At 34.2% G+C, this 26,978-nt stretch overlaps 1 protein-coding gene across 1 annotated transcript; it reads right to left on the bottom strand.

Moving 5' to 3' along the window:
- Window positions 1-2,065: 2,065 nt before the first annotated feature.
- LOC108981272 (E3 ubiquitin-protein ligase At1g12760-like) lies at window positions 2,066-8,257 on the bottom strand. Its single transcript, XM_018952379.2, has 4 exons — window positions 7,724-8,257; window positions 4,744-4,863; window positions 4,091-4,385; window positions 2,066-2,501 (listed from the first exon to the last, which is right to left on the bottom strand). The coding sequence occupies exons 1-4, from the start codon at window positions 8,194-8,196 to the stop codon at window positions 2,340-2,342; spliced, it is 1,050 nt and encodes a 349-aa protein (XP_018807924.2). The 5' UTR covers window positions 8,197-8,257; the 3' UTR covers window positions 2,066-2,339.
- Between the last annotated feature and the right edge of the window lie 18,721 nt (window positions 8,258-26,978).

Below are 26,978 nucleotides of genomic sequence, written 5' to 3'. Positions count from 1 at the left end.
GAGTGGTGCTGCACTATGATGCTTGTTGGGTGGGCATCCATGGGCCGATTGCAGGCCATACAAACTGGAACATGGTGGGCAGCGCTTGTTATGCTTGTTGTGCTTGGGAGAGAACCCTTGAGCTGTTGTGGTGGTGCAGGCATGTATGGGTCTGATGTGCACAAGTTTGTATACTTTTGTTTATGTATACATACTACTGTTGGAAACCCTAGAAAAAAAAAGGAGGTTAAGCAGCAACTATACCCTTAACTGGGTTCCGAACACACACACGAGCAAGGAAGGAAGTCATGCGTACATGGGTTTCTACGTGGGTTGGGTTTCACATTTGGGCTTAAGCCTTGGGCCTTCCACGTGGGTTTTCACTTGGTCTCTATTTGGGCTCTAGCAAATGGATTGACCCATTTAATGAATCCAACTAAATTCTAGGACTCTCTTATAATTTCATGGGTTTAAGTTGTTTAACAACCCTAATGGGCCAATCTTAAATTCTAAAATGAGTTCAACTCTTCCAATAAATAATTTTAGACTTATCAAATAATTATTGGACTTAATACCAATTAAATGGAGGCCCACTTTGTCCATTAATATTAAATAAACTTTAATCCAATTATTATGCCCAATAAAACCATTAACCCATCATAATAAATTTGGTCATGTTGCATATTTAAAATTATCCAATAAATTTCAATTTGACTTTTCAAAAATATTGACCCCTTAATACCATCCATTAAACCTTAACAAGCCTTAAAATAAACTCTGGGCCTATGGGCCTAATTTGAATTTTCTAGTCATCCTCAATAATTTATGTCTTATGGGTTTACCCAAATTGAAACAAGAAATATAATTCGTTTCAAAATTAAAACTTTTTTCAGTATATCCATCTTCAGTTTTATTGAAATAAAAAATTATATATTGATGTCTATTTTTAATGACTTGAACTTCTACCCTCAAGCTACGTTAACTTTCAACCAATTGGCCATACATTAAGCATTTTAAAAATGGAAAATTTGGTCATGACCCCTTTGTCCATTCACAATTAGCCTCGTCTGCTTTTTTTTTTTAGGGTTTATCTCATGGTATTATGTGATCAAATCCCTGTGTCATATTTTTTATCCATCTCAATTATCTGATGACACGCGTCATCTTGTAAGCCCGCCATGTGTCAAACTATTTTTTCTTATTTTCAAAATTCAAAAAAAAAAAAGATTTAATAATTTCTTTTATCAAAAAATCAGAAAAGAAAAAAGACTTGGGAGTTTGTGGGATGGGAGACCTCCCCACCCCACCACTTGCCACCACGGGGTAGTCGAACTCGGCCACCCCACGGTGGCTTGAGCTCGGCCACCATGTGGTGGCCAATAATGGGGAGGCACAAACCCCCAATTTTTTTTTTCTTTTTGATTCTTATATTCTTAATAAATGCTATTAACTTTTATTTTTATTTTAAAAAATTTTAAAAAATAAACCATCTTACACGTCTAGGGCTCACAAAATGACATGTGCCATCCATTAACTTAGATGGACAGAAAATGTGACAGAAGGATCTGATCCAAATTATGTAATAGCAGAAGGGGTTAACCTTAAAAAGGTATATATGGGGCTAATCACAAATAAGCAGAATCAGTAATGACACAAGGGGTTAACCAAATCTTTCTTTTAAAAATGAACTTTGGAAAATAAAATCTGTAGCGCTTGAGAAATTCTAAACAAACATTGGGTCTATTGTTTTATTCAAAAAAAATACATTGGGTCTATTGTGTCTTGTGAGCCACCTTCAGGGGGGAAGGAGACCCTTCACTCCTCGAGCTGCTCATTCATCCGTCCACAATGATAAATAGCATTTTTCATCAATTTTCAAATAAAAAATTATAAACCAAACAATGTGTTTTAAGTGACTTTAAAAACTAACATATTATCTAATCTTGTTATATGTGGACATAATGCTTCATTTTCTTTTCCTCTGAAATCTTTCTTCTTTTTTCTTCGTTATATTCGTTGGCATTAATGAAACCAGCTGATCACAGAGAGAGAGAGAGAGAGAGAGAGAGAGAGAGAGAGAGATCTCTAAAATCTGCCCACTATCCCCTTTGCCAGTTCATTGCTTTTCACGACCTAGTTAGAGTGAATTTGTGATTCATTACAACATGGTCATTGGCATTATACAAAATATACAATGATTGTAACAAGTATTGAAAATGCAATCAATTCGCAAAGAGGGTTTAGGAACTGGAACCATGCAAGAAAGTATCTTTTCTTTTTCTTTGTCAGCAGGTCAGCAAAGGACCATCTGGATTACACCTCAAGAGTCTTGTGAATCAATCTGGACTCAAGGAAAAGGATCAGACCAAAGTATCACCCCTGAGGATATTATATTTGCAGAGAGGACAAGTAGCATTTATTCGGAGCCATCTGCTGATGCATCCACAATGGAACTGGTGGTTGCAGGGAAGGGTATAGAGCTCCACTCCATCTACATATCGTGAAAGGCAAATGCAGCACTCCTATTGAACACAAATGCAAATCAGAATCCATGTTTGAACTTTGACTGCTCTATAAACTTTTTTTTTTTTTTTTTGGATGTCGGGGAACCTCTTTAAAGCAAGGCCCTTCGGACCCACCCCTGCAGAGTAAACCCCTGTCCCGTGCACCACACCCTTGCAAACGCAACAAGGAAAGCCCTATATACGGGAAAAAAGGCAGCTTCCTTTCTATGCTATCATTATCAGATGCACTATCACATAATGAGTTGCATCACTGATTAATCAAGTGCAATTGCAAAAGTTCAACATGTTGCACAAAATGGGAAAAAGAAAAACAGGAAGTAATATTACTTAACCCCCCACCCCAAACAAAGAAGAATAATAAAAATAATGTTGAAATGAAGTACTATGACTTCCCTACCAGAAAATCTGAAAACTCTACTGCTAATTGCTATTTACCTATCACAAGGGGGAAATAATGGATTACTTTCTGCAGCTTAACTGAACGTTACAGATATTACCAGCAAGTGATCATTTATTACTAAACAAGGAGTCATCTAGTTATTGAAGCCTTTGCTAACTTCGAATAACTTTTTTGCACATCTAAGGTTGTATTTTGTAGTAGCTACCAAGAATCCATATGTTATTATTTCCAATCGCACGCATCAAGTTTGTATGATATGTGTCAATTGCCCCTTGAAAAGGGGCCACAACTTGAAGTTTCAATCAAGTTTAAAAGCAAGTGAAAATTATATACAAATTTAGCCCAAGATTTTAGCTAATGAAAGATATCAGCCAAGAAACACACACACACAAAAAACAAAACAAAAAAAACTACGTTTTCCCATTTCACATGAGCATGCCAAAGCAACAGTTCCAAAACTGCCAGTACTATTCCTGGGATGGTTCCTTTGTGTTTAATGCTTTTCATTTGGCAGGAGCGAAATGCTAGAACCTTAGAAAAACGCAATGGTGTTGGAGTTAAAAGACATTATTCTCAAATCCCATCATAGTTGATGGCTGCCTCAACTCTCTCAATTTGCAAATTTTCTAAATTTTGACTCTTGATTTTTCTTCAACTAGTTAGTATGGTGTGGTCTCTTGTATACTTTCTGTATACATGATTTGTACCCTTTGGCGCCATTAATAAGATTGACTGACTTATCCAAAAAAATATATTATCTGCTCATTTCATTTTAATGGATGAATAAAATCCAAAATATTTGCATTTCATTAGTCCTCTGTAACAATGAAATGACTTCTAAAATTTATCACCTTGGAAACCTAGTATGTTTAAGTGATATGGTAACATTTGTGAAGTCACAGTTAAAAATTGCATTAGTAAAGAGAAACTAGCTCTAATCAAAGCTAAACACCAGAATACATTATTGCTATATTCACAAATACAAATACTTAAAGTTAGACTAACAGGACGGAAGGGGTTCAAAGATTTATAGAATGCACTAGCAGATTTTCTTCGTGGAAAGTGGGATAAAAGACAAAATGATATCAAAATGCTTTTATGCCCAAAAAAAGGAAGAACTACATCTAACTTAATAAATTTATAACTAAAGAATACAAAAAACAGAGGATAAGAGATTGCTGCTCACAGAATCCTCCGGATGAAGACAAAGTTCATTGACATGGTTACTGTTTGCTGACTGCACCCTTGCCCGAGCAATTTTCATTTTATCTTTGTCGAAGGTCCCCAGTGGATTGGCCTGGCGAAATATATACTTGGGAAGAGACCTTATATCATCTTCGGATGCGCCATCTCTTATTGTCATAGCATAGGCAAATGCTACAATTGGAATACAGCAGCAGAGAGCAAAGAAAATGACAAAGGCCATTCCAATGCAAAAGATGATAAAGAACACGTCAAAGGCTAGGAAAACTACTGTTAACCTGCATATAATTTACAGGGTACATCATTGAGGGTTCTACAAGTTCGTTGAACATGATAACAAATAAGTATCATAGCTAAATGTTATGTTCATCATCACTATTTCTGTGTTAAAACACATACTTTGCACAGGCCATGAAATACTGATTTAATGGATGATCTTAAATTCTTATAGTTGAAGGCCGACATGGCAATGAATAACAAATTTTCACATCAGAGAATTCAAGCTAAATATATAATGAACTTGTAGATTGAGGGAAAATAAAACAACAAGAACAAGAAAAAGGAGCTTGGCCACCCATGTACAATTAGCAACTGTCCATCTATCATTAGCTCAAAATTTAGCATGATGGCTCTTACCAGTAAAGGCGTGGAGAATCTTGCAGAAGAACTTGGCCGCCCATAACAATCCAATAGAATCCAAACACCCACCAGATGGATGATATCATTGTATTTATTGATTCCACCCTTTTTAAAATGCTGAAAAACAAAATTAAAACAGAAATAAGTAATATACACATTCTTCCATTGTTACTATTATGCTGACTATTGCCACATATCTCAATACAACTCCTATGCCTAGGCTGCACTGCAAGTCTGCAACTCGCATACTAAAGCCACAATTAGACGCATCACTGAATAAAATGGTTCATCGGCAAATTGAAGAAAAAAGTGATAAGAACCTTTTATCTCATCTTGAAATAATGGAACCTTGCCTCTTCCATAATGGTTTTCAAATCATTTGAACTCGGTATGTCTACGATCACAATAATGTGGGAAATAGGGATAGAAGATCACTATCTATCTACAGCAACCAGTGATGAAAACTACAAGTTCAGTATATAAAAGACATACCATAAAGAGCATCCATCAGCCACCTCAATCTAAGTAAAAGTCTCGTGTAATTACCTTAAAAGATAGCAGAATCATTCAAGGAAATATGTAATGTCTTCCTTATAAAACACACATATAGCTAAAATAACTCAATATTCGTCCCAAAAGGAGCTCCAATGGATCATCAATTTATCTTCATTTTCCAGCTTGCTATAGTAACCCCGCTAGATCTGGCATGCACTGTTCGTACATGAAATAACTTTTTTATTTGTTTCTCTCTCCTCTGCATTCTTGATTCCCCACTTTTTTATTTTTAATAACTTTTTCATTTCTTCCTATTTTACTTCCAACCCCTTTGATTTTTAAAAACTGTTCATACATGTATCTATAATTACTGATATCAAAGAGACGGATTATTGCTTTGGCCGACTATGATGGTTAGTGACCTTTTTTATTACACTTTAAAATTTGGGCATTTTCATACATACATATATGTATATATGTATATATTTCCTTGGAAATTTATTCTACCATATTTGGTTAAGTTGTTACACTAATTCACCTAAAATGGATCCAGAAAACACTTCAAGCGAGAGGTACTTCAAGATATAACATTGCATTAGGCTAGATGAAATGAAGTTTAAAAATACAAGTACTTAAGAATGACTATATTTGCCATAAATACTCAATGAGATCCGAGTGGAGTTGAGTATGTCGTCGTCGATCTCTAATGCGATGATGACATTCAATGAAGTTGCTTAGGACAGAGTTGAGATCCATTTTTTGATCTTTTGATTTTATTTATAAGTTTTGGTTGGCTTATATATTTTTATTTTGTGTGTATAGGACGGTATTATAGCACATTGTATATCGGTAGATATGGAAAATATCAAAAGATATTGGGACATTGCAAATTCATTGGTACTCAAAGGAAATATCGAAATGAATAAAAAAGATTATTTAAAAGATATAGAGAAAAAATAGATAAGCTGATGTATGGTTTATTACAAAAGTCATTAGGTAAAATAGAAAAAATGAATTTTGGTGAGGAATAATAGATAACAAGATACACCAAAACATTGGGAGTGCTCTAAGAATGTGAACTTAAAGCAGCTTCGTCCACAAAAACAAAGCAGATGCCCCCTCTTTTTTACTACCTAGATTAGCGATGAGCTATTAGTTACCCAACTATCCTGATGGCCATATACCAAATCATACGGAAAACATCACCTATTATTCATACTTTTACCCTACCCATCAGATAAGCTAAACCCCAATCAAATTCTTGTATCCAGCAGACGTTATTGTTGTAATTAAAGAAGTACCCTTAAAGCTAATTAAGATCCTAGAGAGAGAGTGTATGTGTGATATCCCATATAATAAGGATAAGGATAGTGGTATATGGGATCTCACATTACTTAGAAAAAAGAAGTTCTTGCTCTTTATAAGGTTCAATGAGATTCCAATTGTATCATTGACTAGTCTTTTTGGAGTATAAACTATATGATTTGAGTTTTTCATTAAGACACTACAAATAGTATCAGAGCTTATTTCAACTAGAAATGTGGTACTTGAACTGTGCCACTTACGATGGACTGACCCGACAAGGATATTTGGAATTTAAGGAGAGATTGTAATATCCCATATGATATAGATAAGAGTAGTGGTGTATGGAATCCCACATTTTGCTTGAAAATGAGAAGTTATTACTCTTTATAAGGTTTTAATAGGACTTCAATTGTATCATTGACTAATTCTTTTAGAGTATAAGTTATATGATTTAGGTCTTCCATTAAGATGTTACAGAGACTTCAAAAGTTGTAAAATTGAAAACTAATTAGTGAGCGAATATGAAACAGAATGTTAACTAAAAATGGATACTAAAAGAAAATTTAAAACTTTTACTTTGAAAAGAAACGAATGCAAATTAAAATCACAATGAATTGTCAGAGATTTTTTAAATAAAAGATCATTTAAGACTTGTTTAGAGAGTAAAATGAAATGAGAATTTTGTGTATAATAATAAAATAGTTTATAAATAATAATTAGATAATTTGAGTTGAATCTTTTGTAAATTTTAAAAAATAAGAGATAAAAAGTTTGAATAAGAAATATTATAAATTTAAAATATTGTTAAAATCTAGTTTTATAATATTATTTTTATTTAAAAAATTAAAAAAGTTAATTTATTTTTTATTTTTTGTTTGAAAATTTTAAATAATTAAAGTGATTAATTTAAATTATTTATATTTAAATTATTTAAAAAAAATGAGATGAGACGAGAATATAATTTTGGGATGAGATGAATTTTCACTCAAGCCCTCGCACTGTTCAGAAAAAAAAAAGAAGAAAGAAAAAAAAAAGAGAAAGTGAGGAAATAAAAAATTTAAAGGAACAAACCAAAAGCCCAATTATCCTTTTGTTTTTTTTTTTAAACCCACGCCACCGAAATATTGCAGATTCAGTGAAAATAAATATTATAACAGGAAAAGAAGGCTAAAGTTACCTGCCGTAAGTCAAAGAGGACGAAAGCGGAGGATGGGCGGCACGAACACGACCATTTACAGAAGAAATCCGCTTGAGATACTCGAGGTAGACGAAGGTGAAATGTAAGACGCACTGAAGAGAGTAGCCACAGAGCCAAACCCTGAGAGGCGTGGACGGCCTCTCCTTGAAGGTGGACAAGAGCACCACAACGGCTACCACCAGGAAGGCCAGGTTCCACACCAGGTCCAGCACCAGAATGGGCTTCGAGTAGTAGTAATAGTAGTAGCCACCGAGGTTTTGGTCATCTTCGCCTTGGAGGCCGTCCGATCGGGGCTCGGAATAGTCCCCGAGGAGGATCGAACGATGGTGGTCGGCCGCGATCAGGCGGGTGGCGTAGCGAGTGAAAGGGAAGATGAAGGTAATGGGCGGCCGGAGCTCCGAATCGCTTCTTCCGTCATTTTCAACTCGTAGAGCCTGCTGCTCTTCCTCCATTGTAGACACAGATAAAAAGTGACTTCAGAGAGAGCGGGGCGGGGGAGGGGGCGGAGTCAGTGGGGGAGTGGGAAAGGGAAGGAGAAAATGAAGGGTGTTGGGGGAGTAACGTAAAACGACGTCACATCATCGTGGTATAGGTGTGGACCATTTTGTCATAGGTTGTCGGTATACGCTTAATCATTAAAAGTTTTATTTATCGTCTTTCAGTAATTTGAATTTATCAAAATCTATTTTTAATATCAAATTTTTAAAATATTATAATATTATAAAGTCGAGATAATAAATTTATTTTATTAAAAATTAAATATTTAATCTATTATAATATTTTATTTAGAAGTTTATAATTGATGATTAAGCGAGAAATTCTTTTTTCAAATTCTGTTTATTTTTTAACATAAAAAGCAGCACAACTTCATAATAATTTACTTTTTTTTATTAATCTTTTTTATCTTAAATCCTTAATTTTTTTTTTACAGTATTTTAATAATTCATTATTCATTTAGATATGTCTAGTCTTTGTTGGAATATTTTTCTCAGAAAAATATTTTTCAGATCTTGTGATTCTAATATTATTTTCATAATTTTTGGTAATAAGAGCTTGTGATTTTAATGTTATTTTTATTAATTTATAGTGGATCTTATAAATTACTGTTAAATGATGTGATCCTTTCAACATATGATAACCATTTGTTTTAATATTTAATATTAAAGAATGTAAAATATTAATATCAAATAATGAAATAAAATAATTGAGATAACAATTAAAATAAACTGATTCTTCAAACTAAATTAATTTTAAAAAATTAAAAATAAAAATAAATATAATATATAAAAATGATAAATAACAAAATTGAAGTTTGAATTTGCTGTCAAGGATGTAATGATTGGGTAAGGTCAGGTCGAGCATGCTATCCTACAAATGACTTATATTTATTTATTTTCATCTATTTGTTATTTATCATAGTCAATTTTATCTCTTCATTTATTAAACAATTACTTAATTTTAATAAAGTATTAGAATATCTGTTATCATGAAATAAAATAAAAAAATCTTTCTAAAAAAATTAAGTATCTCAAGCTTTCCACGTGTCATTTCTAAAAATTATTCGTTATAAAAGAAAAATAATGTTAAATATAATTTTATATAAATCTTGCTTAATTCTTTTTTTTACAAAAAATAAGATCTAATATAAAAAGTTAATTTTTATATGAGTCTTAAATTTTATTATTTTTTAAAAAAATATACAACACTTAAATACTTTAGGAGAACTGTATAAATATTTTCTAAAAAATAAATTGAAAAACATTGAAGAAGTTCTGGTTAGGGGTGGCAATATGTGACACGACCCATTAACTCAATACGAACACGACACGATAAAAGGGGGTTAGGGTTTAGCCTTAACGGGTTCGGGTCAAAACGGGTTGACCCGTTATGACACGATTGCTTAACGGGTCACTAACGGGTCAACCCGTTATGACCCGTTAAAAAAATTAATTTTACCTTTATACCCTTAGACCTAAAGGGCAATGAGGACGCTCCACTTCCTTCTTCAAGTTTTAAATTTGTTTAGATCTGTATTTTAAATTTTTTATTATATTTGGGATTGTAACATTAATATATTAACATTGTCTATTTTGTTTATTATATTTGGGATGTAATTTTAATAATGAATATTATTACAAATTGTGTGGATCATATTTGTTTGGATTATAATTTTAGACTTGTAGTTAGTTTTTTATTTTTTATAGATATTATTTATATCTAAATATTTATATAAAAGCAATTAAGTCAAACGGGTTGAAACGGAACGGGTCGTGTCGTGTCATATCATGTCAATTTATTTATTATTCATTAACGGGTCGTGTTGTGTCAACCGTTATCTTATCGTGTCGTGTTCGGGTTTGAAATTTTGACACGAAATCCTTAACGGGTCGTGTTCGTGTTGACCCGTTAACTATAATGTACATGCCTTGACACGACACGAACACGACCCGTTAACACGATTTGACACCCCTAGTTCTGGTGTCTTTTAACATCTTTATGCTAAACACTTTTGCCAATTTGGATAAAACAAAACAAAACAAAAGGAGAGAGAGAGAGAGAGAGAGAGAGAGAGAGAGAGAGAGAGAGAGATAAGAAACAATTAATATACAGATCTACAACGCCTTGTCATATCCGCCGAATGTTGCACTTTTTTAATATAATATAATAAGATGATGCCTCGGCCATCTTGATTACATATTGATATAGTTTTGGGTTTCTAATTCTAAGATCAAGCTTTTTAGAACAAGAAAAAATTTTGTTTTAAATTGAGGTATGTAGCATATTTAATAAAGTGTTTATATGATAATATATACTTAAATTTCACTATTTAAATGATGTGAATAACGTTCTATACATACCAACGTAAGAATAAAATTAGACACGATATTTAGATATTAAACAAATCCACAGACAAAAATTGGAGGGTATTAGTTGCAGAGTTTGTTTCGTATAGATTTTGATATATTTGATGTATAATTTAGTATAAATAAGAAGTAAATTTAAGTTTAGAAATAATTCTTCTCTCGCCCATCTCTTTGGAGAAGGAAGAGGTCAAGCAAAATTCTTTTACTCTTGAATAAGGGTAGAAGACAGATTATGACCCAAGGGAAGATGATGAACGATCTAGCAAAAAGTGGGAAAAACTTTGTTTGACGGAAGAAGAAAATTCAGTCATATCGATGAGGGGAGGCAGATCGGAAGAATTGACAGGTAAAGGTGACAAAAGTCTGGTAGGGAAGGTTTGATAAGTCATAAGAGAGAAGTATCAATTAGGAGGTTATTGGGTCAACAATGGCAAAAGTATGGAAAATCAACAAGTTAGACGTATTTCTTGAAGTAGGTTCGAATATCTTTATTATCACGTTTGCTACCCAAGCTGATGAGCAGAGAATCTGGGATGGAAGACTAGGGTTGTGCATCCGGATTGAATTCTTTTACAGTCCGATCCGAAACCCGAAAATTCGGGTGAATTTGGGCGGTTATCTGCCCGAATCCAGTTACAAATCAGGATCTACAATTGAATATCCGTAACCGAATTTTTATTTTAAAAAAAATTGTTTCAAAATAACTACTCTCTCTCTCGAATCTCACTTTGTGCTTTAATTTTTTTTATTTACTTTAGTCATAATGGAATGCAATTTTCTTTCTGTGCTTCCAAGGAACGTAATGCAAAGATGAGAAGGAAAAAACAATAGCAGATTCAAGAGAAGATGAAGAGGAAGAATCAAATGATCCTTGATGAAATACACAAGGAGATTGCACAAGCAAAAGCTCTACTTGAGGATGTTGGAAAGCACCGTAAGAAGAAGTTTATGGCAGTCAATTTTAAATGGAGTAAGTGAAAATTTGGTCTCATTTAATCTTTATGTGTGTGCATGGGCCAAGTTTAACAATTTTCTGTTTAAACAAGAAAATGTGATAAAAAAAAAAACTATAATGGAGATGCCCTGAGTGAGCAACTGAGGGATAAATAGGAAATATTCTTTGTAAAATTGATGTTTTGCATTGTGATGTAAACAATGTAATATGTAGTATGCACTGTATTTTGTGTGTTTTGTCTATTGTTATTGATTTTTTTTTTTTGACAAAAATTTGAATGGGCAATGAAAAGTAGGCCTATGCATAAAAGGCACTGCGCCGATCCACCTGTGAGACCACTATTGGCCCACCCAACAAAAGTCGGGCTCATCGGGTCAAGTGGAACAATGGGTTGGCTTTGTTTTATATCTGTCGAAACTAATCACAAATTCAATTTTGAATCGAGTTCTCTCCTCAAACCCTAGCCAACTCGCCGTTCATGGTCGGCATTGCTCTGCGAAAGACATGATTCTTCAGGCCATGGCTTGTGGTCTCTGATCATAATTATTGTGCAGGGCATATGAGATTATCCTGCAAGGCAATTTGGAGTTGGACCCAAAAGAGGAAAAACAAAGAGAAGATGGAGGAGAATAGCAACAACATCATATCGAGAGAGAAACCGGATCAGGTGGTGAAATGGGTGGGCTCCATGGTGGTCTCTACCTTCTTCTCCTGCTTCGAGCGCTTCTCCTGCCTCAATGTCACCATCATTGACCCCGATGACGACAAAGACGACGTCTCAATGGGATGACGTCTCAATGGACCGCCCTCTCGCCCTCCACCACCAGGATTCCCAAAATGACGTCGTCGATCTCCTAGTTTGATCCCCCCATCTTTCCCTTTTCAATATTCCAATTCCCTCTATTTTGATGTAAAATTAGGGTTTTCCCTTTTTTCAACGCAAGAATCGTCGCTAATGTGTCTTGTGGTGTTTGCATGCATGAACTATAGCCCATTGTCATGGATTTCCAAATGACATAATCGGATTGTTGCTTATAAAAAGGTTTGGTTTTTTTTAAAAAAATAAATAAAAGAAAAAGATTATCGTGCAGGAAAAAGCTGTCGTTGATTTCTAGAGAAGCATGAGCCAAGCGAACTTCGACCTTGCCCACAGTTGGAACTTCGCCCTCTTGAAGATTTGCTTTTGATATTTCAGTAAACAGAGGGTTGATAACACTCGCCATTGATAAGAGCAAAGCAAATAAATGTAGTGCTTTGGATCAGGTTTACTTGTTGTTTGGTTTCCAAGAAAATGTAAAAGGGGTAGGAAGCGATCTATATGATGGAAATTGTAGATAAGATTTAGAAGTTGTAGCTTTGATGGTAAAGGTCCCTCTGCAGATGAAGAAGAAATAGGGGAGTATTTTCAATTTTTTTATTTTTTATTTTTTAAGATCAGTCGAGTCATACGGGTTCAACCCGATTTTGTTTTGAAAGGCTGGTTTGGGTCGGGTTGGCGCCTTAAATGGAGATATTAGGGTAGGATCGAGCACAGACCCAGTATTGTGAGCCGGGTTGTAGGCCTAATGAAAATTATAAAAAATGCCTATAAAAATATTCATTATATAAAAAAATACCTATAAAAAATAATATACATAAAGGCCTATATAAAAAAAGCCTTTAAAGTGTTAAAAATATTTTTTTTAAAGAAAAGTCTTTTAAAAAATGTTAAAAAGATTTTAAAAAAATAAAAATAAAAAATAAAAAAATAATCTAGGTATTAAATACAAATGTCCGCGTTTAAAAAAAAAGTCATATAAAAATATTTTCAAAAAGTTTGAAAAATATATATTTTTTTAAAAAGGTAATAAATCCGGATATCCAGGTTTACATCCACTTATTCACCCCAGCTTTGATCGGGTTTACCCGAGTGGATAACCACCCGATTTTCAAAATCCGAATACAAATCCAGTTATGGCTGAGTATTCGGATCCGTATCCTGGTCTACACCCCGATGGAGGACCATGGTTATTTGACAACATGTTCGTGCTAAAATTGTTTGAGTGTACAATTCCACCACAATAGCTACGCTCTAAGAAGGAGATTTTATGGGTTCAGATGCATGATCTCCCTTTGGACAACAGGAATAAAGAAGTTGGGGAATTAATTGGTGAGAAAATTGGAAGTGTGATTGACGTAGATGTTAAGTCGACAGTTTCTCAGGGTCCTTATAGAAATGGAATTAACAAAGCCAATTGCAAGAGCAGGTATGATTATGGTCTAAAGGAATCGGTTGTGGATACCTTTAAAATATGAGAAGTGTAACAAAGTGGCATCAGAGTAGTAGATTCTTGGTGATATTGAAGCTATGCAATTACTAAAAATGGTGGATGGTACGAGATACAAAGATTTGGAAAAGCTGATTTTGGGGTTAAGGCAATCGCAAGAGTAGCAGCAGAAGAGGTTTGAGGACCAGCAGAGAATAGTTGAAACTAAGATGGATTTGTTGTTGGAGGCCGTTAATGGAGGAAGAATGGGTTCAAGAAACGGAAATGGTAATGGAAGTAACAGACATGAGGAAGAAAACTCTGCAATTCCTTTCAGAAGTATCAAGAGTGAGTTTCCAAGGTTCGATGGAGAGAATCCAATAGGATGGATTTACAAGGCTAATCATTACTTTGCCTTGCATCCCATGCCTGATGGTCAAAAGGTTTTAATGTCTTCTTTCTATATGGAGGGCAATGCCTTGGTTTGGTTCCAAGATGCGGAGGAAACTAGCAATTTCAACACTTGGGAAGCATTTGTGGCAGTCTTGCAACTAAGATTTGGTAATTCTTCCTATGATGATCCTATGGAAGCCATTACTAGACTTAGACAAACTGCTTCTGTTGCATCATACAAGTCACAATTCGAGGCAATTTCTAATCAACTGAAAGGGTTGTTTGAAAGCTATAAATTGAGTTGTTTCTTAAGTGGGCTAAAAGATGAAATAAGGTTACCAATTAGAATGTTGCATGCACGGGATTTAAATTCTGCTTTTGGGTTGGCTAAAATTCAAGAAGAGTACATTAGTAGTACTCGAGGAAGCTTTAGAAATGTGATTGGACAACATTCTTCTCATGTCTCACATTCTGTATGAGGTAATGGCTCTAATCCTCTAGGGACAAATGTGACAACAAATTTTGTTTTTAAGAAGGAACCTTATGATGGAAACAAGGGAGGGAATTTTAGAAACACTATGCCTGTTCAAAAAGTTTCTCCAACAGAAATGAAGGAAAGAAGAGATAAAGACCTGTCTTATTTTTGTGAAGAAAAATGGAATCCATCTCATAAGTGTAAAAAGGCTAGAATTTACTTGATGGAAGGCATGGACCTGTGTTTAGATGTTAATGAGGAGTTGCATGAGGAACTGGTGGATATTGACAGTTCTGAGGAGTTTAAGTTAGAGTGTGAGATGCCTGAGATTTCTTTGAGTGCCATAGCTGGTTCTGTAAGTCCAAGAACCATGAGGATCAAGGGAAAAGTAAAAGGGTGTTCTGTCATTATCTTGGTAGATACTAGTAGTACTCATAATTTCCTTGACCCAATGGTGGCCAAGAAAGTTGAGATGTTTGCAAACATGAAAGAACAGATTGAGGTTCGAGTTGCAAATGGGGAGAGGGTAATAAGTGTGGGGTTGTTGCAAGGGGTTCAGTTTCAGATGCAAGGAATTGAATTTATGAGTGATCTTTTTATGCTTTCACTAGGTGGTTGTGATGCAGTTGTTTTGATGCAGTGGCTGAGTACTTTGGGATCTGTGTTGTGAGATTTTAATAATCTCACTATGAATTTTGTGGTTGATAAAAAACTTGTGGTGTTGAAGGATTTAAACCCCAATAGACTTGAGTTGGTGGAAGAAGTTCAATTTTGTCAACTTACTGCACTTGAAAGGAATGGTATCTTTTTACAGATTGTTCCTCAAGATTCCACTAAGAAGTTACAGATTTTGGATCCTAGTATTGAAGAGGTTTTCCTGAAGTTTGGAAGGGTATTTGAGGAGCGTAAATGGTTGCCTACTAAAAGAAATAAAGGTCATCAAATTATCTTGAGAGAGGGAACTCAACCTATATCTATAAGACCATACATATATCCTTCTTATCAAAAGTTTGAAATTGAAAAGTGCATGAACTGTTAACTGCTGGGGTGATTCGAAATAGCCAATCTCCTTTCTCTTCTCCTGTACTTTTGGTGAGGAAATCAAATGGAACATGGCGTATGTGCATGGACTATGGGGCTCTCAACAAAGAAACTTTTAAAGACAAGTTTTCAATACCTGTGATAGATGAGCTTTTGGATGAACTGTTTGGGGTCACAATTTTCTCAAAGTTGGACCTTAGATCAGGGTACCATCAAATCAGAGTAAGGGAAGAAGATATAGAGATGACAACTTTTAGAACACGCCATGGGCATTATGAGTTTTTGGTTATGCCTTTTGCCTTAATCAATGCTCCAACAACCTTTCAAGGCCTTATGAATGAGGTATTTCAACCTTTCCTTAGGAAGTTTGTTATAGTTTTCTTTGATGACATTCTTGTCTATAGCAAAACTACGGAAGATCATTTACAACACTTATATTTGGTGTTGGATACCATAGCAAAAAAACATTATTTGCTAAGAGGAGTAAGTGTCATTTTGGCTGTGAGGAGATTGATTACTTAGGCCATTTGGTTTCTGCAGAGGGGGTTAAAGCAGATCCTTCTAAAATTAAAGCCATGATTGAATGGCCATTGCCCAAAACCATTAGGTCCTTAAGGGGTTTCCTTGGACTAACTGGTTATTACAGAAAATTTGTGAAAGGTTATGGTATTATAGCTGGCCCACTCACTGGTTTGCTAAGGAATGATTCTTTTGTATGGGGACCTGAGGCTTCTAAGGCATTTGAGGTCTTAAAGTTAGCTGTGACTAATCCTCCTATTTATGCCTAATTTTTCTAAAGAGTTCTTGATTGAATGTGATGCATGTGGTAAAGGAGTGAGTGCTATGTTAATGCAAGATGGGAAGCCCTTGGCTTATTTGAGTCAAGCTTTGAAGGGTAAGGCATTAGATTTGTCTATCTACAAAAAAGAGCTATTGGCATTGGTGTTGGCTGCTAAAAAATGGAGGTCTTATTTGCTTGGAGGCACATTTGTGATTAAAAAAGACCAGAAGAGTTTGAAGTTTCTACTAGAGCAGAAAATTGGTACTCCCTCACAACAAAAGTTGATTAGCAAGCTTCTTGGTTATGATTTCAAGATTGAGTACAAGAAATAGAAGGATAATGTGATTGATAATGCTTTGTCTAAAAGAGAGGAAGGGCCTAAATCAGATGCTATTTTGACAGCTATAACAGTACTGGGATCCTATTTGGTTGGAAGAATTAAAATCTTCTTATTTGTTGGATAAAGAAATATCTGAGATTTGTGGGAAGTTGCTGCAGGGTTCCTTACCTACTTCTGGGTTCGAGGTTAGGAATGGCTTGCTGTTCAAGAAGGGTAGATTGTTTTTGTCTACTACATTTCCACTTAAACATCAAATTCTCCATTTTGTTCACAACAGTGTTGTGGGGGGTCATTCAGGGTATCAAAAGTCCTTACAGAGGGCTAAAGCAAACTTTATATGGGCTGGTATGAGGAAAGATGTGAAGAAATTTATTAAAGAGTGTTCAATATGTCAAAAGTGCAAATCAAAAAACCTGCTACCAGCAGGCTTATTACAACCATTGCCAATGCCAACTTCTTCATGGAGTGATATCGCCATGGATTTTATTGAGGCATTATCATCATCAAAGGTTTTTTTTTTTGTAATCTTTGTTCTGGTGGATAGATTCACTAAATATGCTCATTTCTTGCGTCATTATCCCATCCTTATACAGCTATTACAGTTGTTCATTTATTCATTAATTAGATTTTTAAGTTGCATGGGCTGCCTAGCACTATTGTAACAAATAGGGATGTGGTGTTTACTAGCATTGTTTGGAAGGAAATTTTCAGACTACATGGCATGAAGTTGAATTTTACCTTAGCTTACCATCCTCAATCTAATGGTCAAACTGAGATAGTGAATAAGGCAGTACAACTGTATTTGAGGTGTTTTGTATTTGAGAGACTAAAACAGTGGCTTCATTGGCTACCTTGGGCAGAGTATTAGTACAATACTTCTACACATTCTTCCACAAGAATCACTCATTTTTGAAGCTTTGTATGGCAGACCACCTCCTTCCTTGTTAAGTATGTAGCTGGTACAACTGTAACAACCCGATTCTAAGATTAAGATATAAGATAAGTTTTATGTATTTTTCATATAAATATAAATATTTTATTATTATTATTATTATTATTATTATTATTAGATTTTACATTTATTAATTTTAATAATTACTATTATAATTTTGTTGGAATTTACTAAAGTTTTGTTTTATTATTAATAATTATTATTAGATTTTATCAGGTTTTACATTCTACTAGAGTTATGGTTTGAATTTAAATCTTATTTCTTCCTATCTCTACCTGTAAACCTCATCTCTTGATTCTATAATCTTAACCTTGTACTCATCCTAATCCCCTAATTTGGTAAATCCAAATCGGAACCAATTCTAAAATCCTATCAGCAAACGTTCCTTTTCCCTCTACATAAACCCACGAAGCCTCTGAAATAAACACAAGAAACCTCCAATCTCGTACGTCTCTCAGTGTTAGTTGTTAGTGTTCTAATGGAAGACCAACTCTCACGTCAAAGCCCTTATAAATCCTCTCTTCGTTATCACAATATTTCCATCAACAAACCCACACTTCAAATCGGAGTTACATAGAAAAGAAACAGAGAAAAACACTTCCTTTCAAGCTACAAACCATGAGCCTTGTTCTCCAGCAACCAGTACCACCATAGAAAGTGTCGCAGCCCCTTCCTCCCTCTCATGCTCTCCTGCCGCAATCACCACCCTTCTCTCTCTCCCTCCCTCTTGTTTCGGCATTATAGAACTCCCTTTGTCCTCCTCTAGGCATCGTACCACCATTGTCCAGAACACGCCGACGCCACCTCAAGGAAGACGGAACCACCCTTAGCCATAGAACACGCCGACCTCCACAACCCCATCACACCCACTCCATCCAGGAAAAGAGTCGCGTCGCCATCCTTCTCTCTTCCTCTCTCGACGTCGCACCTCCCTGCCCAGACAAACAGTCGTGTCGCCAACCACCTCCAGCCACCCAGAGCTACCGCGCATCATCTCCTCCCTCTCGGAAAGCTCTGCCTTAAGCCACATCTCTCTCCCTTGAGCTCTCTGTTTCTCTTGCATGGCCTTTTCTTCTCCAGCAAATATTTCATTCCTTTGCTCATGCCTTTCAGCTTTTATTTTTTACTTTACTGGAAAGTATATGCAACTACAAGTTTGACAAAGTCTTGCTGCAAGTCGTTTCCCTTTGTGTGTTTTATTTTCAGACTTTCCCAAAAAGCCTCTCCACTAATACCATAATTACTTTTATGCCCTTTAAATCATTGTTGCGTAAATCCTCTTGAAGAAGCCTTTTGGAGTAATTTTAAATTGGACTTGCGTTTTGTATCTGATTATTAAGTGAAAGTTTTTACTTGAATAAATATATTAGTCATAGACTTATTTTTATAAGAAAGTGTTTCAAGATTTTGAAATATATTTTAAAGTATATTATTAGGCCTATTATTTTAGTTAATATTCTCCTTTGTCTATTTAATCGGATTTTAATAAAATTATTTATGTTATATTTTAAATGGAAAAAAATATGGAATATGTTAGGAGTTTTGAATAATTATGTTAAGAAATGAAATCTATTTTAAGAATTGAGATTTGTATGACCTATTTAAAATAGCCAAGTATTCTACTAAGTTATAATATGTTATTAATATTTAAGTAATTTAAATACTAGGATTTATTGATTATGATGTTAACCAATAAAAAAGATTCATTTGACTATCTTCTACATTATGAATTTAATTAAGTAGGATATTAGTACATGACGTTTCTAGACATATTTAGTGATAGTTAATATTGCGTATAGGTGATGAGCTACGGAGTAAGATTCAAGAATAAGCACAGCGAGGTAAGTAATTTGATTATAAATTAGGATCATCACAATTCAGCTTATATATAAGTATTATTCAAGCCAATTCATTGACAGCCATTATTTATGAACCACTCATGTCATATGCAAACATATCATCCAGCATAGTATACGATCATGTCATTCCATCATATTCAAATTCAAAAATTATTATAACTATGTATGTATTCTGTCATGCATCTCATGTGTATAAAACACGTAAGCTATCTTAAGTTCAAAGTACAAGATAAGACCAGATCAGTTAATAATATGACCATTCAGATGCATGGTACCAATGCATTTTAGTTTCAGGGTGAATGTGCAAGCCACAGACTCAAGCGAGGTCCAACATAGTATGCTAGAATACTATCAGCGGCTACCCTTGCGGCCGCGGGACGTGGGGTCGGTGCACAGCCTCGCACACAGGGTTAAGTGTGTTGGCCAGTCAGATCAGTCAGTTAATTCAGATAAATCAGTTAATTCAGATAAATCAGTCATGCATAACGCAAGTATCAGTATGAACATTCATGATTTTAAGTTCTCAGAATGAAGTTTTTTTTTGAAAACCTTATGTTTATTATGTTTACGTTGTGATGGATTTCTTGCTGAGTTTTCGACTCATTTTAGTTTTGTTTCATGTTTTTAACCACCCAGGTGAGGATGATGAATACGAGTAGGCAGACCAGGATTAGAATGAGCAGTTAATTTAATTTCAGACTCTCTACAATAAAAATCTATTTTATGTCATTAAATTTTATTCAGTTATTCATTTAATACTTTTGGAATACTTTTTCTTAGACATTTTATTTAGACATTTTTCTACAAAATAAATCTTAAAGTTTATTTATTAAAATGCGATCTCTTTCCGGATTTATTTTGTGAAAAACACGTGACACTCCTAACCTACGGGACGAGGGTGTTACAACAACACAGAATCATGCTGTAGATTCTGAGCTCAGATCGAGGGAAGAAATTTTGGGAATTCTTAAAAGGAACTTGTTGGCTGCTCAATCTAGAATGAAGCAGTATTATGATAGCAAACATACTGATAGACATTTTGATGTAGGGGATATGGTCTACTTGAAGTTGTAGAAATACAGGTAGAAAAGTGTTGCAGCTACTCCTTATCCTAAGTTGGCTCCTCGATTTTGTGGGCCATTTAAGGTTTTAGAGAGAATTGGTGAAGTTGCTTATAAGCTAGAATTGCCCTCAAATGCAGTAATACATCCAGTTTTTCATATTTCTAAGTTTAAGAATCATGTGGGTCCTGGTGTGAATGTGTCTCCTTCCATTCCTTTTACAAATGTTCATGGACATACTAGAGTGGAACCAAAATGTATTCTTAAGAGGAGAATGACACCTGTCAATAATTAGCCTATCATTGAGCTGCTTGTGAAATGGAGAGGAGCACCTAAGGAAGATTCTTCATGGGTTCCAGTGGAGCAACTAAGATTTCAATATCCTAACCTTGTGAGCAAGGTCTTTCGTAGGGGTGCGAATTGTTAGGATGGTGCAATGCAGGAATTTGGGAGTTGCAGTGTGTTCAAGGTTGGTGCAGTGAAGAAGTATGAGAGTTGTAGTGTTGTGATTCATCTGTAGTGTTGTGATTCATCGTATGATGCAGAAGAATTGTACAAGGCATTACATAGACAGGATCATGTGATAAGCACGTGTTCATTAATAAGAGTAATGAGTCTGTACTAGCCTTACTTACAAATAGGTAGTTACAATATTGCCCTCAGTTCTAACAGAAATAACTAACTCATTCCACATGAACAGTCTATAAAATCCTACGGAACTCAATGGAAAATCATCTGGCTTATTATATAGAAATCATTTTCTTGGAGGTTCTCTGATCCCTCGAATGATCAGAAATCTTTCTTTCTTCTTTTCTTGTTCGAGTTACTAGCATACTGTAACAAAAAGTTGCCGAGAATATGGTTTGCATGTGGACAATTTATTCATGGGCATAAAGAATGTGCAGTTCAGGAGTAACAGAGAAGCTTAATAATGGAGAAAGCAGAACAATTCGATCCATGGCAGCGAGCATACCCAATCCTCAAAAACAATAATTACAAACGTTACAACACCCGGGAACATTATAGTTTAAAAGAAAATTTGAATGACATGAGTATGGGTCGCCGGGAGAAGGAATTTTCCGGTAATACTTTCGCCGAGCCGATGACTAATGAGAAGGAAGAAACAGTAATGTCACGAATGGGTACGGTTCAAGCAGGAAAATTCGGAAAGGATGGAGATGAACACAAATCTCCAAGGTTGGAGGAAGAGATGATAGAGTCAGATTAAACTCTATCGGCGGTTTTTCCAGAGGATCAAAATGGGATGAGTCGATGGAGGAAAAATCGGATTTTTCAAAAAAAAAAAAAAAAAAAACAGAGAGGAGGAGATAGAGGGAGTGAGGGTAACGGAGAGGATAAGGGCTTATATACTAAAATGGCCTTAGGACTTCACCTGCGGCCCACTTATGTTGAATTAATGAAAGCCCATGAAGACAGCCCAATAGACCAGAACAAGCTTAATAATTCAGCTGTTTTTGTAAGTGTCTCTGTAGCAAAACCTCAAGCTCAGAACTTGGAAGAGAAAGGCACGCCATTGGGTTCGGCAGCTTCAATTTGGGATATCGTCGCCCCTTCAAGTGAGTTTTTCTCTTTTTTAAGCGTCGATTCCTTCATTTTTGTTGAGGAGTAATCATTTTTGTTGAAGAATAATCTCATATTGCTCGTGGATAAAATCTTGAGCATGTTTATAAAAAATGAGTAATAATCTATTATAAAATTAGTTTTATGAGATGCGTTAGGCCCAATATAAAAAAAAAATATTGATATGCACGTGAGGGAGGGTATTGAGAAATAATCTTACATTGCGACAAGGTCTTGGATATATTTATAAGGAATGAACAATTATTTCTTATTGAACTGATTTTATGAAATGAATTAGGCTCATGAATTTGCAAAGTTTGGTCCAAAATGGATATTTGTAGTTGTTTGCATTTGATTGAGTTTTTGAGTTTTTATTTTTTTATTTTTTTGTGTATTTATTCTATTGCCATTTAGCATCACGAAAGGGACGAGTTTTACCTAACTTTGACGCTTTAACGACTCAAATCTCAAGCCCAATAGCTTAAAGTGAAAATAGAAGAAGTAGCTCCATTTTGTAAGAGTTTAATTACAAAACTAATTATAGGTTGTTTTGATTACGAACCCCCTTTTATGGGTCTCTCTGACCTTCCTTCTTGCAGATGTGAATGTTTTAGTATTGCCCTACCCTTAATATGCCAGAGGATATAATGCTATGTGGATAATATAATTTATTTTTTCGTGCCCTTCTTCTATATATATATATAAAATAAATACACAAATGAGAACTGAAAATCTTGAACACAGATGAATTGAGAATGTTTAGGAGAAGACACCATGTCTCCATCATTGTTTGTAGATTTGGAGTCAAGAAGGCTCAAAAAGAGTGAGAGAGAAACAAAGGAGGCAAGACATCATGTCTTCGAATCTTGTTGGCTTGGTTAATGACACGAAGGAAGAGAAGAATAATGAGTTGAAAAGGAAGACGGAAAAGATACTATTCACCTTCCAAAAGAAAGGCCTGAGCTACACTAAAAAATGGAGGAGATTGAAGGTTTAGTTTCGTTTGTTTGCACAACTCATTTCATTTCATCTCATCTAATTATTATAACTTTTCTAAATTACCACACAAAATAAAATAAATAATTCAACTTTTTAAAATCTCAAAATAAAAATAATATTAAAAAAAATATATTTTAATAATATTTTATCTAACTTTTATCTCAACTTATCTTATCTCATCTCATCTGCAAAAATAAATCAGGACAGTTAGAGGGCACGCTAACTACACAGGAAGGTAATCATTGTTTTGATTTTTCTTTATAAGTTGGGAGGCAAATTAAACCAGTAGCTGGGTGTATATGCAAAATGGCTTCTGAGCTTAAACTTGCTGAAAGTTGAACATGTTTAGGCATAGTCTAGTTTGGTGTAGTGCTAATATTTTTTTCTTGCTAGCTGCATGTATTTGACAGTATAATGGCTTGTAGCAAAAGTTCTGCTTTGTTTTGGGCTTGAGGGACTTGTAGTAATGTTTGAGTTGTCTTATTTCATGGGCATGCAGTTGTCATAGGTGTGAAGTTGGGTATAAACCAGATGATAAAGATGTGAAAGGGACGACCTTTATTAAGGATCCTGATGGCTATTGGATTGAGATCTCTGACCTCTAAACTTTTTTGAACCATTATTTCTGCTGCTTCTAAAATTAATGCGTTTTTTTCCTCGTGCTTCATTTTGCCTTGTGATGATATCAACTTTAGCGCCTGTTTATTTGTGATGCGTTGTAAGTTCAAATGAAATACTTTGTCGAGGCTATATTATGTAAGTTCAGTTGAAGAGAGTTTAGATAGTGAGTTGAGATAAGATGAGTTGAGATGAAAGTTGAATAAAATATTATTAGAATATTATTTTTTAATATTATTATTTTTTTGGGATTTGAAAATTTTGAATTGTTTATTAAATTTTGTGTGGAAATTTAGAAAATTTATAATAATTAGATGAGATGAGTTAAAATGTTTTTTGTATCCAAACCTCCCCTAGAATTAATTGTCATGTTTTTTATTCTACCATAATGTTTTGGCTACTTCTCAAGATTAGAGGTGGCAATTTATGAATGGTCCCGCGAACAAAATACGAAATAAATGGGTTTGGGTCAAAACTGGTTGACCTGATAAGAATAAATGGATCTATTGCGGGTTAATCCACAAAGTTGCAGTCATCCTGTATAATACGAATAAATTCTATTTTCAAATTTTATAAATAATTAATTTTTTATTGTTGAGATGTAATATTAATATTAGTATTTAACTACTTAATATCTCAAACTATTAAATTTTTATTTTATGGAAATATTACTTAATATCTCTCAAACTATTAAACATACGAAGTGTGTTAGCTCAACACAATAACAATCAATTCAAACCCATATATTAAAATGAGTTAAATGAGATGAAATGAGTTAAATGGGTCGTGTCTAGGATAATCCATTAAATGGGTAAATGCAAGTTGTGTGGTGTCGCTCGTGAGTCGTGTTAGAATTTTAGGGTTTGACCTGTTTAATTAAATGGGTAGTGTTTGGTTGATCTATATAATCTTATACTATGATTTGACACGACACGTACATGATCCGCGAACATGAATTGCAACCCCTACTCAAGAGTATAAATTGGGTTTCTTTGGTCCCATCATGTGGAAGAGACTTTTTTGAATGAACTATTAGGCATACCCCAACGATATTGATTTTGGCGCCAAAAAAAAAAAAAAAAGGAAGAAGAAGAAGATTGTATATCACATTCACACACTAATTCACCTAATGGATCCGGAGAGCACTTCAAAGCAAGATGTGTGTTTGGATGTTGAACTGAGTTGAATTGAGTTGAGTTGAGATGATAAAATATTATTAGAATATTATTTTTTAATATTATTATTATTTTGAGATTTGAAAAAGTTGAATTGTTTATTATATTTTGTGTTGAGATTTGAAAAAATTGTAATGATGAGTTGAAATGAGTTGAGAGATGTTTAGTAACCAAACGAAACCTAGTGTTCTTAAATAGCTAATATACCAACTGATGAAATGAAACTTAAAAATATAATTACTTAATATTTGATTATATATTAGCTATAAATGCTCAATGAGATTCAACTGGAGTTGGGAATGAACTTGTCTATTTCTAATGTGATGATGACATTAAGTGAAAATTACAAATTCATCTGTATGATCATGTGACACTGGATCTTGGGATACCTTACAAACACTTGCTTGTATAAAAAGTCTTATATCCCAAGATATAGATGTCCCATCTTCTACGATTATATTATGAAAAATTATGCATGTCATTATAATATCTTTAAGCGTTTTATAATAAAAAAATCGTTTCACGCACAATTATAAATAGTGCTTGAAGCAATCCAAATGTCCTTTTTATATATTTTCTTCCCTCTTGGGCCGCAATAAAATCTTATTTGTTTTTAATTTCCATGTAGAGCATAATTTTTTTTTTTATAAATCAAAAGATGAGTGGTGCTACTATGCCGCCTTGTTCGCTTTGTGTGCTGCCTAGTGCAATTCGTACATTTTTTTTTTTTGCATTTTATTTCAAATATTTTTTAAACATATTAAATATTTAAAAAAAAAACAATACTCCTTAACCATTAAGAAAAAAATTTAAAAATAAATAAATATATGAGTGGTCAAAATGAGGGAACAAAATTAGGAGGCATACTAGTATTTCTCATCAAAAGATATACCATCATCAAGATAGTATCGCATTATGTAGTCATTTCTATTGACTGAGTAGTTGACATTGGGAGCACATCCTTCAACAAGCTCTCTAAAAGTAGAAGAATGTTCTAGCACACACTACAATAAATATTGCTTTTTGCGGTGACTAATTTTATTGCAAAAAGCATAAAAAATTGTTGCAAAACTCTTTTACTAGCAAAATATCTTGGCCACAAGATTGTAGATAATAAAATGCCAATTTACTTATTTTATTCGGCAAAAATGCAATTTGTCGCAAAATCAACTTATTACAGCATCTCAATTCGTCACAAATAAGAACAAAAATTGTCAGAAATAACTCATTCAAATCATTCAATATTCTCAAAAATATTTATTTGTTGCACTGATATATTGCCATAGAATGTTTTTTGCAAGAAGAAATTTTGTCGATAATTCATTTCCTCTACAAATATTAATTGCCGCAAAATAGTATATAGACAGCATACATCGCCACAAAAATGTATTGCCCCGGAAAGAGACATCATCGGAAAAAGTGTCTCTCGACGAGAAGTTTAGTTGGATATACTTTTATTGATGAGTTGATGCTGCTGCTAAAAGTCAATTTCGCAAAGAGACATCATGAAAAATAATTTATATCCATGTAAAGATGCTAACGTAAAGATTTATTTTCCACAATCAGATGGCGTAGGAAAAAAAATTTTGCCACGATAGTTGAAAACATTCTTTAATTCTTTTATGCACATCTCACATGTCGCCACTAAAAGATCTTTTTATGCAAGGATACATTGTGGGTTGCATTGTAGTATCTATCATGTATTATTATTTGGTTAATACATTATCATGTATTAGTCAAATTTAATTCCCATATTTGCTACCTGTAATGACCTCGAGGTCATTTTTACAATGATTTTTATGGATCTTTACCATTGTGTTCACATCACAATGGCATAAATTATTAATGACCCAAAATAAGCAAGACATCAATATAATATAGTTCGTAGAGAATA

The sequence above is a fragment of the Juglans regia genome, chromosome 3, assembly GCF_001411555.2.
Source record: "Juglans regia cultivar Chandler chromosome 3, Walnut 2.0, whole genome shotgun sequence".
NCBI lineage: Eukaryota > Viridiplantae > Streptophyta > Magnoliopsida > Fagales > Juglandaceae > Juglans > Juglans regia.
The sequence above is the reverse complement of the archived record's forward strand: the minus strand, read 5'-3'. Positions and strand labels throughout refer to the sequence as shown.